This window comes from Pongo pygmaeus, chromosome 15 (assembly GCF_028885625.2).
Source record: "Pongo pygmaeus isolate AG05252 chromosome 15, NHGRI_mPonPyg2-v2.0_pri, whole genome shotgun sequence".
Lineage (NCBI taxonomy): Eukaryota > Metazoa > Chordata > Mammalia > Primates > Hominidae > Pongo > Pongo pygmaeus.
In genome coordinates, this window is record NC_072388.2 from 104,764,532 (window position 1) to 104,783,043 (window position 18,512).

Sequence of the window (18,512 nt, forward strand, 5' to 3'; positions counted from 1 at the left end):
GCTCAGCTGACCAGTGTTAACATTAAAACAGGGAGCTGAAGACTGACAAAGCTGACTCTTTGTAGCAATAAGGTATGAAATTCCAACCTGACTCTGGTATAGCATCACATGACAGGTGGCTGGTATGGAAGGAAAGTATTTTATCCCAGAATATATTTCTCTGACACATTTTGGAATGGCCCTGCAAAGCCGTCTCTTGTGGAGGAAATTTATATTCTGTAGAGAATCTTTTTCCCTTTCTAGGTCTCTTCCTGATTCAGGAGAGATTTATCCAAGAGTCTGGCACCTCTGAGGTTCTGATAAGAGACATTGACCATCTCTTCTCTCTGGAACCTGGAGGCTTCATCTATATAACAAGAACCTTGGCTTCCACAACCCCCTTTATCTTAAGCATTGCTTTTTGCTGACTTCAACTTTTTAGATAATTTAACTTTTTCAGCCAATTGCCAATCAGAAAATCTTCAAATCTACCTATGATTTGGAATTCCCCACTTTGAATTGTCCTGCCATTCCAAACCAAACTAATGTATACTTTACATGTATTGATTGATGTTCCATGTCTTTCTAAAACATAAAACCAGGCTGCAACCCAACCACCTTGCACACATGTTCTCAGGACCTTTTGAGGCTGTGCCACAGTTCATGGCTCTCACATTTGGCTCAGAATCAATCTCGTCTAGTGTTTTATAGAGTTTGGCTTTTTTCATCAACAAAGGGAAGCAAAGCCTAAAAAATTTGGAAAATTCACAGCCCGGCCATGTGGTAGAAAAAAAAGGTATTTTCAGGAGAGAAATATAAGTAGGCTATGGAGCAGCCACTTGCTAGAGAGATTAGCATAACTAAAAGGGAGGTAAGTGCTCATATCCAGAACAAAGGGAAAAAGGCCTTGGAGGCATTTCGGAAATCTCTGAGGTGGTCTTTCCCATCACAGGCCCAGAGGCCAAGGAGGAAAGGATGGTTTTGTGGGCCATGCCCATGGCCACTGCTGCCTGTGCAGCCTTGGGACACTGCTCTCCACATCCTGGGCTCCTCTGGCTCCAGCCTTGGCTCAAAGGGCCCCAAGTATAGCTTAGGCTGCTTCTTTGGAGAGTGCAAGCCACTATAAGGCTTGGCAACTTCCACCTGGTGTTAAGCCTGTAGGCCCCCAGAACACACGAGTGAAGGAGGCTTGGCATCTTCCCTCTAGATTTCAGAAATGTATGAGAAAGTCCAGGTGCCCAGACAGAAGCCTCCTGCCAGCATGGAGCCCTCACAGAGAACCTCTACTAGAGCAGTGCCAAAGAGAATGTGGGGTTGAACCCCCATATAATGTCCCCACCAGGGCACTGCCTAGTGGAGCTGTGGGAAGGGGGCCACTGTCCTCCAGACCCCAGAATGGTAGATCCACTGGCAGTTTGCACCCTGAATCTGGAAAAGCCACAGGCACTCAACTCTGTCATGTGAGAGAAACCACAGGGGCCACATCCTCCAAAGCCACAGGGGTAGAGTTGTCCAAGGCCTTGGGAGCCCACCCCCTGCACCAGTGTGCCCTGGATATGGGACATGCAGTCAAAGGAGATTACCCTGGAGCTTTAAGATTTAATAACCACCCTGCTGGATTTCTGACCTGTATAGGGCATGTAGATCCTTTCTTTTTGCCAACTTCTCCCTTGTGGAATGGGAATGTTTACCCAATGTCTGCAGTCTCATTGTATTTTGGGAGTCAGTTTGTCTTTGATTTCATAGGCTGATAGGTGGAAGAGACTCGTCTTCAGATGAGACTTGGGACTTGGGAAATTTGGGTTGATTCTGGAATGAGGTAAGACTTTGGGGGACTGTTGAGAAGTCATGATTGTATTTTGCAACATGAGAAGGATGTGAGATTTGGGGGGCCAGGGGTGGAAGGATATGGTTTATATATTTGTCCCCTCCAAATCTCATGTTGTAATATGATTCCCAGTGTTGGGGGTGGGGACTCTAGGAGGTGATTAGATCAAGGGGGCAGATTCCTCATGAATGATTTAGCATCATCCCCTTAGTGATGAGTGAGTTCTCTCCCAGTCAGCTCACACACAGAGTCTAGTTGTTTAAGACTGGGGCCCCCCTCAGCCTCTTGCTCCCATTCTTGCCATGTGGCATACCTGCTCTCCCTTCACCTTCTGCTATGATTGTAAGTTTCCTGAGGTCCTCGCCAGAAACAGATGCTGGCGCCATGCTTCCTATACAGCCTGTAGAATTGTGAGCCAATTCAACCTCTTTCCTTTATAAGTTACTCAGCCTCAGGTATTTCTTTACAGTTATGCGAATGGACAAACACAGGTGGCTCCTGACACGCCCCTCATCTTCTCCTTTGTCATCATATGTCTTACCTCCATGTGTGTCTGTGTCCTCTCCTCTTATGAGGACACCAGTCTTTGGACTTGGGATCCATCCAAAATTTAGTATATCATCTCAAGTCCTTAACCTAATTTGTAAAGACCCTATTTCCAAATAAGGTCACATTCTGAGGTTCCAGGTGGGCATACATTTGGCCAGGGAGATGCCATCAGCCCATCACACCAGCCTACGCAGGTACATTTGCATATAGCTTCGGGTTGACCTTTCCCAGGGAAGTATTACATCCCCCTCTGGACTCCAGTTTTGCATGTTTTAGAATGCTTTGCCGTGTCCAGCAGGATGAGTCGCTTTTCATTTTTTAGTGTTTTTCTCTCTTTCCTTTGGATTAGATTAAAAGTAATTGATATATTCTACTGATGCATCTTTAAGTTTTCAGTTCCTTCTTTTGTCTTCTCCAATCTGTTATTAAACTTGGGTAATGTTTTTCTCTTTCTTTTCTTTTTTAATAAAATAGAGATGGGGTTTCACCATGTTGCCCAGGCTGGTCTCAAACTCCTGAGATCAAGTGATCCTTCCCTGTTGGCCCCCCAAAGTGCTAGGATTACAGGCATGAGCCACTGGGCCTGGTCAAATGTTTTTCATTTCAGAATCATACTTTTAGTTCTAGAATCTTCATTCAGTTCTTGTAACTATATTCAGTTTTTTATAGAGATACATCATCTAGTCACTCATGATAACCATATTTTCCTTTAAGTCTCTGAACATATTTAACATATCTTCTTTAAAGTCCTTGTCTGATAACTGTATCTGCATCTAGGTCATCTTGGAGTTGATGTCCATTGATCCCTTTTTCTCTTGACTATGGATCACATTTTCATGTTTCTTTGCATACCTGGTAATTTTGGATGTGCACCTGATGTTGTTGATAACATGTGGTACTGACTATGGGTTTTGAATTCTTCCTTAGCAGAGCATTGATTGTTTTTTTCAATGTTAGCAAGCAGTTAGCTTGAGTTGACTCAAACTCCCAAGTCTGTCTGCCTGGCCGTTGGTAGTAGCTGGAATCTCAGTTCTCTCGACCTTACAGGTGTTGCTTTCTGCTGGGCCCTTTGGAGTTTTCCCTACCCATGCACACCTAAGGGATCAGCCAGAGGTTTCAGAGGAGTTTACTTGCAGATTGTGGGGTTTCCCTTCGGTGACCTTCTCCTTTATGGACATCTTCTCTTCATTTCCAGCTGCTCTGAAAATTCAGCCCTGCATCCCACTCCTCCCCAGGAGGGCTGCAGTTTCCTGCTTGAACTCTGGCTGCACCCATTCCATGCCTTGGGGTGTGACTTCAGATGCGTATTTCACGGAATAATCCTTACTAGTGTTTGCCTACTTGTGGTCATGTTCCAGTGCCTGCAATTGGTGTGTGTGGGTATTGTGTGTGCTTACAGCTTTTCCAGTGTTTATAATTGCCATCTGCCAAAGGGCTGGTCTGATATTAGCTGCTGCAGCATTATTGGAATTAGAACTACTTTCTCTCATGTGGTTTTTCATTTTCATTTCCCTGTTGACTAATGTGGTTCAACATCTTTTCATATGTTGAGTGGCTATTTGGATATCTTCTGTAAAACATCTGTTCAATTCTCTTTCCTATTCCTAGTTGAATTATTTGATTTTTTTTCTCGTTGGTTTACAGGGGTCTTCTTTATATTATGGATCTGTTTGTGTCAGTCAGTTGTATATGTTTATAGGAAGCATTAAGAAAAACTGAAATCGACCAAAAGATTACTAGGTGCCTTCCATGGAAAGCAAGGCATCGTCTTTTAGACTCTTCCAGGTTATTTCATTCTATGGAGCTCTGCATCTTTTATTTCCTTTGAACTATTTTACACCTCTACAAGCCAGGGGTCCCCAACCCCTGGGTCATGCACTGGAATCAGCTCATGGCCTGTTAGGAACTGGTCCACATAGCAGGAGGTGAGGGGTGTGTGAGCATTACTGCCCGAGCTCCACCTCCTGTGAGATCAGTGGCAGCATTAGATTCTCACAGGAGTGAACCCTATTGCGAGCTGCACATTCCCGGGATCTAAGCTGCACACTCCTCATGACACCCTAATGCCTAATGATCTGAGGTGGAAAAGCTTTGTCCCCAAACTGTCCCCTGATCCTGGTCTGTGGAAAAATTATCTTCCATGGAACTTGTTCCTGGTGCCAAATTTGGGGACCACTGCTCTAGGTTGTGCATAATTGATAGCAATGCAAAAACTCTTTGAATTGGTAGAAATTCAAGTTCTCATCTTTGGAAGGACAATGAATTGCTCCTCATCTCCCAGGGAAGAGGCCAGTTTTGCATCTATCTATGAACTCCTTTTAGCATTCCTGAATCAATTATGTAAGTGTAGTACTTAGAATTCCACTTTGAACTGGTTGCAACACCTTAATTAATGAGAGAAAGAGCATCTCTGAAATGTGTCATGATATGTTTATGTGAGTCATGATCATAATATTTTTAAAAAATGATCTTTTAACTCGTTGTGATTTCTTGTCCCCCATGGCCCCACCCAGCCTCAGTATCCAGGGAGCTTAGTTTTCTGTGGCCCGGGAGGGCAGGAGACCCGGTGTTGACGGGGAGATCTGAGGTTGGCCCCAACTTTTCCCCACAGCTCTGCTTCATGGAGTGCCCTGGGAAGGCCTCCCAACCCCACACCTGTCCTGTTGGCCAAGGCGAGCTCCATGCCACGTGGCATCTCTGCCGGTGGCCACCTGGTGAGTATCTGTTGAATAGAGAAATGTGCAGCATCTTCACAGAGCTTCCAGGGCTTCTGTGCTCTCCAAACATCTCTGGGCTCCTGGCACCCTCTCAGGGTGTGATGTGTTGGTGGCTGGGTTGGGCCCCTGTCCCTGAGGGTAGGACTCAGGCAAAGACAAAGCTCTGGACTCAAAGAGGTGGTGTGGGGTGAGTGAAAGGAACAGGAGCTTTGGGGTCAGAAATGTGGGTTTCAGGCTGCATTGCCTCCATGAGCAGGGGCCGCAGGCTCACCAAGGCCTCAGTTTCTACAATGGTGAGAGAGTGTCAGAGACTGCAGCACGTATTTGAAAAGCATCCAGGGACGGCAGGGGTCTGGGTGTGGACCAGCTCTCCTGAATACTGAGGGTGCGACGTTGAGCATTGTGAAAGGAAAATAAAATCTCAGGACCCCAAACTCACTATGCCAAAAAGAACAGTTGAGGTGGGAAGCTGACTCATGAAAAAAAAAAAAAAAGAAAAAGTCATGCCTTTCCTTTTGTTTCCAAACTGATAGCAGCAGCAGATAGGCCAGGTCTCCCCAGGTGGCCTCCCTCACCCTGACGACATAAATTAACAGCCTGGTCTTCATCACATGGGACAAAATGAGACAAGAAATCGTCCCTCCTGCCCCTGAGACGAATGCATATTTGACTTCTTCCTCTACTGTTTATTTTCTTATAAAGTGCAGATTTAGTGAGCACAAGGCGAACGCATAATTGCTCCCTCCACCCCTCCTTTTCATGCAACGTGGGGGCTCAGTGAGCTGTAATCAAAGCCTCACAAGAATGTGACCCTCGCCTCTTGCTTTTTTCTCTTTCATCTTTCCCCTCCTCCAGCTTTTCCCCTTTTCGATATTGAAGCAGGACGTAGTGTGACTCCGTCTGGGGTCAGGTGTGGGGTGGTCCCTGCCCGTGGTGGTCCGGGTTTCCTGGGAGACGACCAGACGTGGGTGCTGTGGGGAAGAGGCCGGTGCAGTCTCTGGATGGGAGAGAGCATGTCCGTTGTGCTGAGTGGGCTGGGAGGGATCCACAGAGAAGATGGTGTGGCTCAACAGCTAGCACCAGGGATGGGAACGTGGGTGAAGGGCCTGGGACATGGAGTAGCTCAAGGCGTGAGGCTGTGACCCACCTGGGGAGCCCGTGCATGAGTGCGCTGGGTGGGTGCTGGGGTCGCAAGCATTCATGTGCCTGCGAGGCCTGTGTGTGTATGTGTGTGTCACGTGGCCCCCATGTGTTGCAGGCATTGTCGTGTGGCCCCCATGCATGGCAGGCATGTGCAGCCTGAGTACCATGCCACACTGTGCGTTCTGTCTCCTCCAGGCCTGGCCCTGTCCTGCCATGTTAGCAGAGAGCTTGGCCATGGGACTGATGTTCTGTCTCCTGCAGGCCTGGCCCTGTCCTGCCCTGTGAGCAGAGAGCTTGGCCACGGGAGTGGTGGGCCCAGGCATGGCTGTAACGGGCCTCAGTGGCTGGGCTCGGTGGGGACACCACACCCCTTGCTGAGTGTGGGTAGCAGAGGGTTCGAGGTGCCCTCTGGGAGGTGGTCGGGCAGAGGCAGGGTTGGGAGCGTGTGGGGAGATGGGTGTTCGGCTAGGCTCCTTCCCTGTGCAGGGGCTCAGCTGAAACCTGGGCTCTCACTCCCCTCACCCCTGCCTCCCCAGCATCCTCCCTCTGCCCCTCTCTTCAGCCTGCCTCGGGCCTTGCTCTGGGACCCCTGATGGGAGGACAGGAGGGGCTTCAGCAGCACCCTGTGCTGGGCGGATGCTGAGGTCACAGCCTCGCTCTGTGTCTCTTCATAAGGCCACGTGGTGGCATCCTTCCTCCTGTCTAACCAGAGTCCTGCTTCCTGTTCTGGAAGCCCACTTGGGTCACATGGGGCAGGGACACCTGGCAGGGTGGGCTTTGTGGACTTAAGGGCCGCCAGTTCCTCCAGGTCAACATGCTCAGATGGTTCCATTCTCCCCCTTCCCTTGGCCACAGGGAACTCTGTACCCTGGCGTGACCACAAATGTCACAACACAGGAGTCACACCAGGAATGTCACACCACCTCACCCTATGTCACACCAGGGATGTCATGCCACATCACACCATGAAACTCGTCATCACACTAGGGATATTGTACCCTGGCACACCCCATCATGCCACATCACACAATGTCACACTGCATCACATCACATCAAGGATGTGGCACCCTGTCACAGCACATCACATGTCACATCATGTCACACCACACCTCATTACAGCAGAGATGTCACATCCCATCACACCACATCACATTACGTCACACCACGTCAAACTACATCATAGCCCATCACACCAGGGATGTTGCACCACATCACCTTATGTCACACCACAACAACCACATCAAATTGTGTCACACCACATCACAGCCCATCTCACCAGGGATGTCACGCCACATCACCTTATGTCATGCCACGTCACACCCCATCACATCAGGGATGCACACCCCATCACACCACATCACATTATGTTACTCCACATCACACCACATCACATCAGGGATGCATATCCCATCAGAGTGTGTCATACCATGTCACACCACATCACAGCCCATCACACCAGGGATATCACACCACATCACGTTATGTGATACCACATCACACTACATCATACCCCATCACACCACATCACATTGTCACACCACATCACGTTATGTAACACCACATCACACCCCATCACACCACATTATGTCACACCATGTAACACTGCATCACACCCCATCACACCACATCACATGTCACAGCACATCACATGCCACACCACATCACACTATGTCACAGCCTGTTACACTTCATCACACCACATCACACCAGGGATGTCACACCCTGTCCCATCACATCATATCACACTACACCACATCATTTCATATTATACCACATCACACCAGGGATGCCACACCCATCACACTGCGTCACACCACATCACACCAGGGATGTCACATCTGTCACACCACATCCCACCATGTCCAACACCACCTCACACCAGGGACATTACACCATGTCACACCACATCACATCATGACATACCACATCACACCACATCACACCATCTCACACCAGGGATGTCACACTTTCACAGGACATACACCATGTCCAACACCACATGACACCAGGGACATTACACCATGTCACACCACATCACACCAGGGATGTCACACCCTGTCCCATCACATCATATCACACCACACCACATCATTTCATATTATACCACATCACACCAGGGATGTCATACCGCATCCCACTACGTCACACCGCATCACACCGTGTCCAACCATGTCACCTCACACCACCCCTCGGATATCATACTGTCGTACCACATCATACAACATCACACCATGTCCTGTCACATCATGCCACATTACATCCACGTCACACCATGTCATGTTACATCACAGCACGGACTGCTGGGGTACGTGCAGGGGCCGCCCACAGAGCAGCCTTGCTGGAGAGTTGAGGGAGGGTCCTGGGGCTGGGCATGGTGTTCCTGCAGGAGGGTCAGCCCTCTGGAGGATGCTCGGTCCCAGGTAGAAAGGGGGAGGTGGGCCCTGGGTGGCTCAGGAAGGGGCCCAATTTCCCCAGGGGAAGCTGGTCCAGGCGCCAGGCCCTGCAGGGGGCAGGAGCTGCAGGGAGCATCTGCTTCTTTCCAACTCAGCCTGCTCAGTGCACGGAATGACCCGGAGCCCAGCACTGCCCTGGGTTTCCTTTCCTTATCCTGGCCAGGCCGTCCATCCTCAGACAGTGGACTGGAGCCCACCCCACCAGAGCACCCGGAGGCCCGCAGGGCCCTTTGAAGGGCAGAGGGTGGAGACCTGTCCAGCAGGTCCTGTCCTGAAGGCTGGCACCCTCTCTGGACAAAGCTCTCCTGCATCTCTGGGACGCCATCCTTGGGCTTGGGACAGAGCCGGTGATGCAGCAGCTGCCCGCCCTGCACCCCAGGTGCTGCCTCCCTCACCCCCCGCGGGGCTGCAGCAGCGTGTCCTGAGAGTTAAAGGGCTGGGCTTCAGCACCCAGTTCAGGCCAGGCCCCTGGAGCCCACCCTCCAGCGGCGAGCTCTCCCACGGCACGGCAGGGCCTGGAGTCTGGGGATTTCATCCCCAACTCTGTGTTTGGTGAAGCTCCAGCTGCTCGATGCCACACAAACAAATCCAACCACTCCTCTTTTCCTGGGTGAGATGGTCTCTCTCCTGCCACAGGCACCTCCGATGGCATTTCCCAGCCCGGCCACCGCAGTAACAAGACCCTGTCCTTGCTGAGTTGCAGCCAGGCTCCTTGGAGCCTCTCCACTCGGCCTCAACCTTGGCTTGTAAAGACTTGAGCAGACACTAACAGTTTCTTTTTCTTTTTTTCTTTTTTCTTGTTTTGAAATGGAGTCTCACTCTGTCTCCCAGGCTGGAGTGCAGTGGCGCAGTCTCGGCTCACTGCAAGCTCCGCCTCCCGGGTTCACGCCATTCTTCTGCCTCAGCCTCCCCGGTAGCTGGGACTACAGGCGCCCACCACTATGCCCGGCTAATTTTTTGTATTTTTAGTAGAGACGGGGTTTCACCATGTTAGCCAGAATGGTCTCAATCTCCTGACCTTGGGATCCGCCTGCCTTGGCCTCCCAAAGTGCTGGGATTACAGGCGTGAGCCACTGCGCCTGGCAAGCACTAACAGTTTCCAACAGCTTCTGGCCGCACCCCTAGGCCGACCCCTGCCCCGTCAACACCTGCCTGAGAAAGCTCCGTGCAGCAGAACAGACCGTTTGTACCAACCCTGACCTCTCTTTCTCAGGTTATCTGCTGAGAGGGCTGCAACCACACATCCTTCTAAACCTTCCTGATGTCTGTGCATTTCCTGTGACCCAGGAGGGTCTTTCTTGGGACCTGAGAGCTGCTCCCTGAAGTGTCCCCATTGGGAAGGATGGGGCCTGTGTCTCCAGGCTCTGGGAGGACGGAATCTTGACCTCAACAGTGGCCAGCACGGACACAGCAGGCCCCATCCCGGGGACGCTGACCAGCACTGGGCAACTTTTCCCTTCCCCGACGACTGAGCCCCGAGCACCCTCCCTGCTCCCTCTACCACCTCCCTTTACAAGGCTGTGGCCTCCGCACAGATGAAGGTGAGTCCAGGTCATGCCGGACTCTTTCTTCTGTTGCAACAGTTATTTCTGTTGAAAATCCGTCCTTGCTACATGACCTAGTGCCCAGCTTTATCTTTGAGAATGTCTCCACCTCTGCCTCTCCTGCCTGGTCCTTGTTCCTGGCACCCACCATGTCTCTTATGGGCTGAATTTTACCCCGGAATGAATCACACACCAAGTTTCACCTGTGCTGATGAAGGTGACATTTTGATGAGATTTTAGGCTTAGAATTGATGCTGAAAGGGCTAAGACTTGGGGGATGCTGAGACAGGATGAATGTATTTTGCATGTGAGAAGAACATGAATTTTGGGGGGCCAGAGTATGGACTGTGATGGGTTAAATTGTGGCCCCTACAAATTCCTATATTGAAGTCTTAATCGCTGGCCTCACAATGTGAGTGTGTTTGGAGATGGGGTCTTTACAGAAGTCATTAAGTTCATATGAGGTCACTAATCTAATCCGATGTGTTCTTCTAAGAAGAGAAGCTTAGGACACGGACACACAGAGGGATGGCCATGTGACCACCAGGGAGGAGACGGTGTCTACAAGCCAAGGAGAGAGGGCTTGAGAGAAACCAGCCCTGCCCGCACCCTGATCTCAGATTCCTGGTCTCTAGGCCTGGAAGGATCCATGTCTGCTCTGTGAGCCGCTGCGCTGTGGTCCTGAGCTGATGCACACAGATCTGACACCCACCTGTCGCTTTGGACCATGGTTGGTTCTGGAAGGCCCTCTGTGTGGCTCTGCCTGGCCAGCCTGAGCCAGCTCCCAGCCACGACCCAGCTTTCCCTGGAGGCCCTGCCCCCTGCAGAATGACCAGGGCAGGCAGCACCGTGCCCAGCAGGAGGAGAAACTGCATCCATGTAGAAAAGAGGAGAAGCCCCGGGGGTCCATGTAGCCACAGGGGCCAGGGAGGGCTTCGCTGGCAACGCGTGTGGCTGCAGGAGGCGGGGGGCGTGTGCAGGGAGCCCCCGAGGTGCAGCTCGACCAGCCTCCTCCTCACTGTGCTTCCCACCGGGGGCAGGAGATGCGTGGACACAGGAAGGCGGCTCCCATCACGAAGTACAAGACTTAAAAAGGATATTTTATTGCCATCAAAAAAGAAACATTAAAGACAATTAATGAGCTTTAGAAAATTTAAAATAAGAAAAGCTACCAAAGCTGAAATGGTGGCACCTCCTTCGAGTGAGCCTGGGAGTCCTCCCTGACGGCCGAGGCAGGCGCTTGCCGCACTCCCGCTCGAGCCTCCCTTCCTGTCTGCGGATTCTGCGTGATATTCATGGAACGGCGTGATGGGGGCAACAGAGCGTGGGGGCCTCTGTCCAGCACTCATGGCCAGCAGCCCCGCTTTTGCAAGAACACGGGCACCCTCTTTGTCGTCTTGCCTTTCCACCCGGTGCCCCCAGAGTGGCTGCTTGTTCCTGCTGCACGTGACCTGGGGCTGGACGCCAGCCTCTGTGATGAGTTCTGGCTGTGTCCAGGCTCCTGGCTCTCCTGGTGTCCCTCCACCTCTCTCTCAGATGCTCCAGGGCCTTCTCTGTCCTCAGGCCCCACCAAGGCTGAGTCTTGCCTGCCTGGGACCTGGTCACCAGCCTTCTGTGGGAGGCCTGTCTGGGCAGATACCCACCCCTTCCTTGGGCTATCCTCACCCTTGCACTGTGGGGCTCCTGCAGCGGCCACATGGCCCAGGCTCGTCTCCGAGTGATCTCGGTTGACTGGAGTGGGTGGGAGGTGGCAGTGTCCTGGGCCTGGCCCCTTCTCTCCCCAGTGCAGACACTGGGGCTGGCTGTCCCTGCAGGTGGAGTTCCACCCAAGAATCCAGCAGTGTGGGCAGGCAGCCAAGGGGTGGTGCGGGCACCGAGACTCTGTTCCAAGGAGCCAGAGAGCAGCGTTCTTTGCTTGAAATCAGAACAACCTCATTCCTGTCGTCAGGAGTTCACGGGAGTGCCCGGAATGGAGGCTGGCTGGCTGCGGGCTGGGAGGAAGGCCGTCTGAGTGAGCCTTCGCAGCTCTCCGAAGCCTCCCCAGCAGGGCCTGGTGGTGCTGTGGCTTCCCTACCTTGGCAGCTGATGCTCCCACTCACCATCTGGAAACCACGCCTGTGTTCAGGAGGCTGGCGTGGACGGGGTTGGCTCCAGGGCCAGCTCCTGCCTGGGTGGGGGCCTGGGATGCCGGTCGCTGCCTCCTTTTGTGTGAGCACCTGGCGGTCCGGAGGGCAGGGACGTCCTGCTGAGGGGACACCTGGCCCCCAGCGCCCTGCATGCACCAAGCAGCGGAGGTCTGGGCTAGACCTGCTATGCACAGGGTCTGGAAGGGGGGCGTGTCAGGGGTCAGAGGGCGACTGCGAGGCCAGAGAGCCATGGGGTTGAGGGCGGTGAGGTCAGGGGGCAGGTGTGGCCTGGGTGGTGGCTGAGCATGGCCCACGGCTTGTGTGTGGGGTCTGGGCAGCCCTGGACACCCCGCAGAGGGTGGCCCTAGGCCCCCTGCCTGATCATGTTCCTGTAGTCGGGGACGATGGTCTGCTTCAGGTCCACCACCGAGGAGAAGATCCACTTCACCTGTAGGCAAGGCACAGCACAGGGGTGACGAGGCCACAGCCCTGCCCCCGAGCCCCACCCCCCTCAGTCCACCCAGGCCACTGCCCTGCCCCCGAGCCCCACTGACGCCTCAGGCCCCGGAGGCCACAGCCCTGCCCCCGAGGCGCATCTGCCTTTCAGTCCACCCAGGTACCAGCGCCTCCACACTGCCTGCCCCCAGGCCTGGACATGGATGGAGAGCACGGCCCTGGTAGCGACACCATGTGGATAACACAGAAGACAGCGTCATGGACAGGTGGAGACAGCATGGGGGACAGTGCCAGGGACAGGTGGGGACAGGGAGAGGGGAGAGTGTGGGGGACAGGTGGGGACAGCAATGGGGACAGGGACAGGGACAGCGTGGGGGACAGGGAGAGGTGGGGAGAGTGGGGGACAGGTGGGGACAGTGTGGGGGAGAGTGTCGGGGACAGGTAAGGACAGTGGGAGACAGGGTCGAGGACACGTGGGGACACTGGGGGACTGTTGGGGACAGGTGGGGACAGCATGGGGGACAGCATCAAGGTCAGTGTGGGGGACAATATCAGGAATGGGGGACAGCCTGTGGGACAGCGTCAGGGATCGGCAGAGACTGGGGGACAGTGTTGGGGAAAGGTGGGGACAGCATGGCGGACAGTGTTGAGGACAGGTGGGGACAGGCTGGGGGAAAGCATTGGGGACAGGCACAGCATGGGGACAGCATTAGGGAGAGGTGGGGAGAGCCTGGGGGACAGTGTCAGGGACATGTGGAGACAGCCTGGGGGACACTGTTGGACAGGTGGGGACAGCCTGGGGACAGTGTCAGGGACAGTGTGTGACAGCATGAGGGACAATGTCAAGGACAGCTGGGGACAACGTGCAGCCGACCTTGAAGAAGGTGACGGTGGCACTGTAGCACACGCTTAGCAGGAAGAGTGTGATGAAGATGGTGATGGTCGTCCACAGCCCGTCCAGCTCCCCGTCCTGCGCCTCCGCACAGCTCTCCTCCAGTTGCAGCTCTGGACAGGAAGGGGGTGGTCAGTGCTGTGTCCCGCTGGGCTCGGGCCTCTGGGGGTGATTCCCTCTATGGCGGGACCCAGGATGTAGGGCCCGGCCGGGATGGGCTAACAGTGTCCTGAGGTCAGCTCCCCACAGCTGCCCACCCTGGGCACCAGCTTTGGCCCCGGGGCTCAGCCAGACACCCGGCCCTAGATAGCGACCTGGCCCTCAGCAGGACCCACTCCCCGTCTCCTGTGTCCCTCCCTGAGGCCCAGAGGGCAGGAGGATGTGAAGCCCACCCCTCATGTGACCTCAGCTGCAGGGAAGGGCGGTATTGGGAAGTGGGCCAGAGCCAGGGATGCGACGTGGCGTGTGTTCCCCTGTGTGTGGGGGCCTGTGTGTGTGTGGTGGCTGCAGGGGCACCCTTGTGAGAGGAGGGCTGGGTTTGTGTGAGCTGGTCAGCATGTGGAGAAGCTGCTGAGTGGCTCATGGGCCTTGAGGTGCCGCGTGGGGCTCGTGGGGGCCTGTGTCCGAGGAGTGTTCACGTGTGCGAGGACCTTGCTCTGGTCGGTGCTGTGCAGGTCGACCGGGTGAGGGTCCGTGTGTGAGACGTGCACGTGTGTGTGTGGTGGTCGTGTGGCCGGCCAACCTCAGAGCTGGGTTTGTTTAACGGGTCTGGGCTGAGTGTGTGTGGGCATCTGGACCAGTCCCTTCATGGGGCCAGAGAGTGCATGTCCCCAGGAGTCGGTTGTGTCCCCATGTGGGTTCGAGGCTGGACAGGGCTGCCAGGGGTTAGTGCTGTGGGGGTAGATGGGTGAGGGAGAGCCTGTCCCTACACACATGGACTAGGCATGCTCCCGAGTGGGTACGGGGGTCTGAGGACAGAGAGCTCACAGAACAGGATAGTCTCCTACAGAGGCAGGGGCTGTGTGTCTGTCCCCAGGGGCTCCTAGGGCTTCCTGTGGCTCAGCCCAGGGCAGCTGCTGCTGGAGGGAGGGCCACGCTGGCAAAGCCCCCACCCTGCCGAGGGCAGCCCCTGGCTGAGCCCCACCCTAGGCGGCCCAGGCACACCTGCACAGCCTGGGCCAGTGTGGGGACACTGGGACCCGCTCTGCCTCCCTCATGCCACTCAGGCCTCAGACTCGGCCTGACCCACGGAAAGAACCATCACAGTCTCGCAGGGGCCCAGGGCAGCGCTGGGTGCTTTATTTCCATGCTGGGCGCCTGGGAAGTGTGTACATGGGGTGCGTGCCAAGCATCCTCGCGCGACCCTGAGAGCCTGGGGAGCGAGGGCTTGCCGGCCGTCGTACTCATTTACCCGGAGACGGGGAGAGGCTCTTCTGTGTGTAGTGGTTGTGCAGAGCCTCATGCATCACGGAGCATGAGAAGACGTTCCCCTCCTGCCACCTGCTCTTGCCCACGGTGAGCTTGCTGTAGAGGAAGAAGGTGCCGTCGGAGTCCAGCACGGGAGGCGTGGTCTTGTAGTTGTTCTCCGGCTGCCCGCTGCTCTCCCACTCCACGGCAATGTCGCTGGGGTAGAAGCCTGTGACCAGGCAGGTCAGGCTGACCTGGTTCTTGGTCAGCTCCTCCCGGGATGGGGGCAGGGCGTACACCTGCGGCTCTCGGGGCTGCCCTGTAGGGACAGAGGTTGGCACAGCGGTCACTCTCAGGGCAGAGGGTGGGCCGAGCCGGCCTCTGTCCATGTGGCCCTCGCCCTCCGCGGGTCCCACCTTTGGCTTTGGAGATGGTTTTCTCGATGGGGGCTGGGAGGGCTTTGTTGGAGACCTTGCACTTGTACTCCTTGCCGTTCAGCCAGTCCTGGTGCACGACGGTGAGGACGCTGACCACACGGTATGTGCTGTTGAACTGCTCCTCCCGCGGCTTTGTCTTGGCATTGTGCACCTCCACGCCGTCCACGTACCAGTTGAACTTGACCTCAGGGTCTTCGTGGCTGACGTCCACCACCACGCACGTGACCTCAGGGGTCCGGGAGATCATGAGGGTGTCCTTGGGTTTTGGGGGGAAGAGGAAGACTGACATTCCCCCCAGGAGTTCCGGTGCTGAGGAAGACATGGAGGCGGACGCGTCAGCACCCGGCTGGGGCCTGTCCCTGGATGCAGGCCACTCTAGGGCACTTGTCCCCCCTTGAGCTGGAGGGCAAGGCCTGGGCTGGCTTACCTGGGCACGGTGGGCACGGGGGAGTTGGGTGACAAGATGTGGGCTCTGCAGAGAGAAGATTGGGAGTTACTGGGATCTGGGAGGAGAGAAGGTGTCTGAGCTGAAGGAGTGGAGAGTTTGGCCTTTGGGGTGGGCTTAGGTCAGGGGCAGGGTCCTCCCGGATATGGTTCTTGGCCAGTCTGAGCGCAGCACCTGCCCGTTTGTGCACAGGGCCTGGGGAAGGGGCATCCAGCCTGTGCCTGCCCAGAGTCTGGTGGAAAAAGCCAGAAGACCCTCTCCCTGAGCATGAGTGGGGTGGGCAGAGGCCTTCGGGTGAGGAGACAGACGGGGCCTGCCCTGCTGCCCTGGGCTGGGGCTGCACAGTCGGGATGCATCCAGGCAGCAGGGCTGAGCCTGGCTTCCAGCAGACACCCTCCCTCCCTGCGCTGGCCTCTCACCAACTCTCTTGTCCACCTTGGTGTTGCTGGGCTTGTGATCTACGTTGCAGGTGTAGGTCTGGGTGCCCAAGCTGCTGGAGGGCACGGTCACCACGCTGCTGAGGGAGTAGAGCCCTGAGGACTGTAGGACAGCCGGGAAGGTGTGCACGCCGCTGGTCAGGGCGCCTGAGTTCCACGACACGGTCACCGGTTCGGGGAAGTAGTCCTTGACCAGGCAGCCCAGGGCCGCTGTGCCCCCAGAGGTGCTCCTGGAGGAGGACGCCAGGGGGAAGACCGATGGGCCCTTGGTGGTGGCTGCAAGAGAGGTGGCGCCATGTGACCGCGGTGTGGGACAGAGCTGGGCCCAGGGCGCAGAGGCCCCTCAGTTCTTGTCTGTCTGCGAGGGTCCAGGCAGGGTCCAGTGTCTGGGCTCACGGGCATTGGGTGTGCACCTGGCTGGCGCCACCTGCCTCACCTTAGCCCCTCCCTGCCCCAAAGCCAAGGTCAGGTCTGGCCTGCCCCAGAAAGCTTGCAGGACCGGTGGCCCTGCGGTGCCCTTCTGCAGGCACCCCTGCAGCCTAGGAGGCGGGGCTCGGCAGCCAAGTCAGCGCTGTGTCTGCTGGGAGTCAGCACAGTCCAGGGCCTCTAGCTTGGCCTCAGCTCTGGTCATCGGTGCCACCTCAGGGACAGCTCATGCCCATCGATCCCACTCCAGCCTTTTATGGGTGCCTGGCTTGACCAGTGGACACTGTTCTCAGATGGCTTCTCACGAGTTGCCCGAACCCCCTGAAGCCCCTGACCCTGCCGCCCCAGCGTGGCCCTCCCCTAGTGAGTGGGCCTGACTTGCCCAGCGCCCTGGTCATAGCCTGCCCTCTGCCCTCCAGGGCCCTTGTCTTCTGTGCAGCAGAGGGGCCAGAGACTGCATAGGGTCGGCGCCCTTCAGCCCAAGGGCCCCGGAACCGCCTGCCTTGGAATAGCCCCCTGGGAGCCTCCTCTTTAGCCTCTACCCTGCTTTCCCCTTAGACCCAGTGTGCAGCAGCCTAGGTCAGGGCCCTGAGTGCCTGGATGCCCCCTGCCTCCCCAGTGTCCAGCATTACTTCTGGAGGCTCAGTCACCACACCCTCCCCCTCCCAGCCCTGGCCTGGCCTTTTCGGCCGCGAGCCCACCTCCTCCCTCTCTCCAGAGCTTCCCCCGGCAAGGTCCCTGCTGGGCTCAGCCCAGGCCCCCCAGCACAGGTAGTAGCCTTGCACCTGCCCTTGGCCCTCCCCACCCTGCATGGTGCCAGGACTCCCAGGCCACAGGGAGGCCCCATTTCTCTCTGCTGCTGGCCCAGTGGCCCTGGAGTCCCACTGCAGGCTGGGTGTGCCCCGACCTCTGAGGAAGCTAAGTGCCCTGCCCTCAGCCAAGCCAGGCCATCCCCTCTGCTCAGCCCCAGGGCCCCACTCACTATCCCTTCCCCTCACCTGCACCACAGGCTCTGGCCGACTCTGTCCAGGCCCTGAATGGGCCCCTCTGGCTCCCCTCTGCTGCTACGCTTCCCTGCACCACCTCCACTCAGCTTCATTGTGCTGGTGGCCCTGGCTCCTGGCAGCCCATCTTGTTCCTTCTGGGGCGCCAGCCTCAGAGACCTTCCTGCCCAGGGTCCGCTGGGGCCAGCCCTGGGACCCTCCTGGTCTGAAGCACACGTTCCCCCTGCAGCCAGACCTGCCCCTGCCTGAGAGCTCAGCCCTGAACCCTGGAACGCCTTCCCTTCTCCATCCCAGCCCGTCCTTGCCAGCTGCTCAGCGGGATGGGCTCACACTCCCTTCCCTGCACCAGGAGGCTGCACTGCGCTTTCACCAGCCCTCAGCTGTGGGCTGCCAGCAACTACCCAGCTCCTGCCAAAGTCTCGGAGCTGAGTGCTGCCTCCCACCGGCCCTGCTCACCTGCGGCGGCTCTGCCCTGGTCCCCTGAGCTCCAGGAGCTGCCCCTGCTCCTCCTGCCCCCACCTGCCCCTGTTCACCTGTGGCTGCTCTGCCCTGGTCCCCTGAGCTCCAAGAGCTGCCCCCTGCTCCTCCTGCCGCCCACCTGCCCCTGCTCACCGGCGGCGGCTCTTCCCTGGTCCCCTGAGCTCCAGTGCCTGCCCCTTGCTCCTCCTG

The 18,512-nt window shown here is 56.1% G+C and overlaps 1 gene segment (V, D, J or C); it reads right to left on the reverse strand.

Moving 5' to 3' along the window:
- Positions 1-12,688: 12,688 nt before the first annotated feature.
- LOC129012381 (immunoglobulin heavy constant gamma 1-like) lies at positions 12,689-17,938 on the reverse strand. The segment is given in 8 exon segments: positions 12,689-12,787; positions 13,670-13,800; positions 15,099-15,413; positions 15,511-15,840; positions 15,959-16,003; positions 16,396-16,732; positions 16,850-16,952; positions 17,838-17,938. Coding segments are annotated over 8 exon segments (1,446 nt in total).
- Between the last annotated feature and the right edge of the window lie 574 nt (positions 17,939-18,512).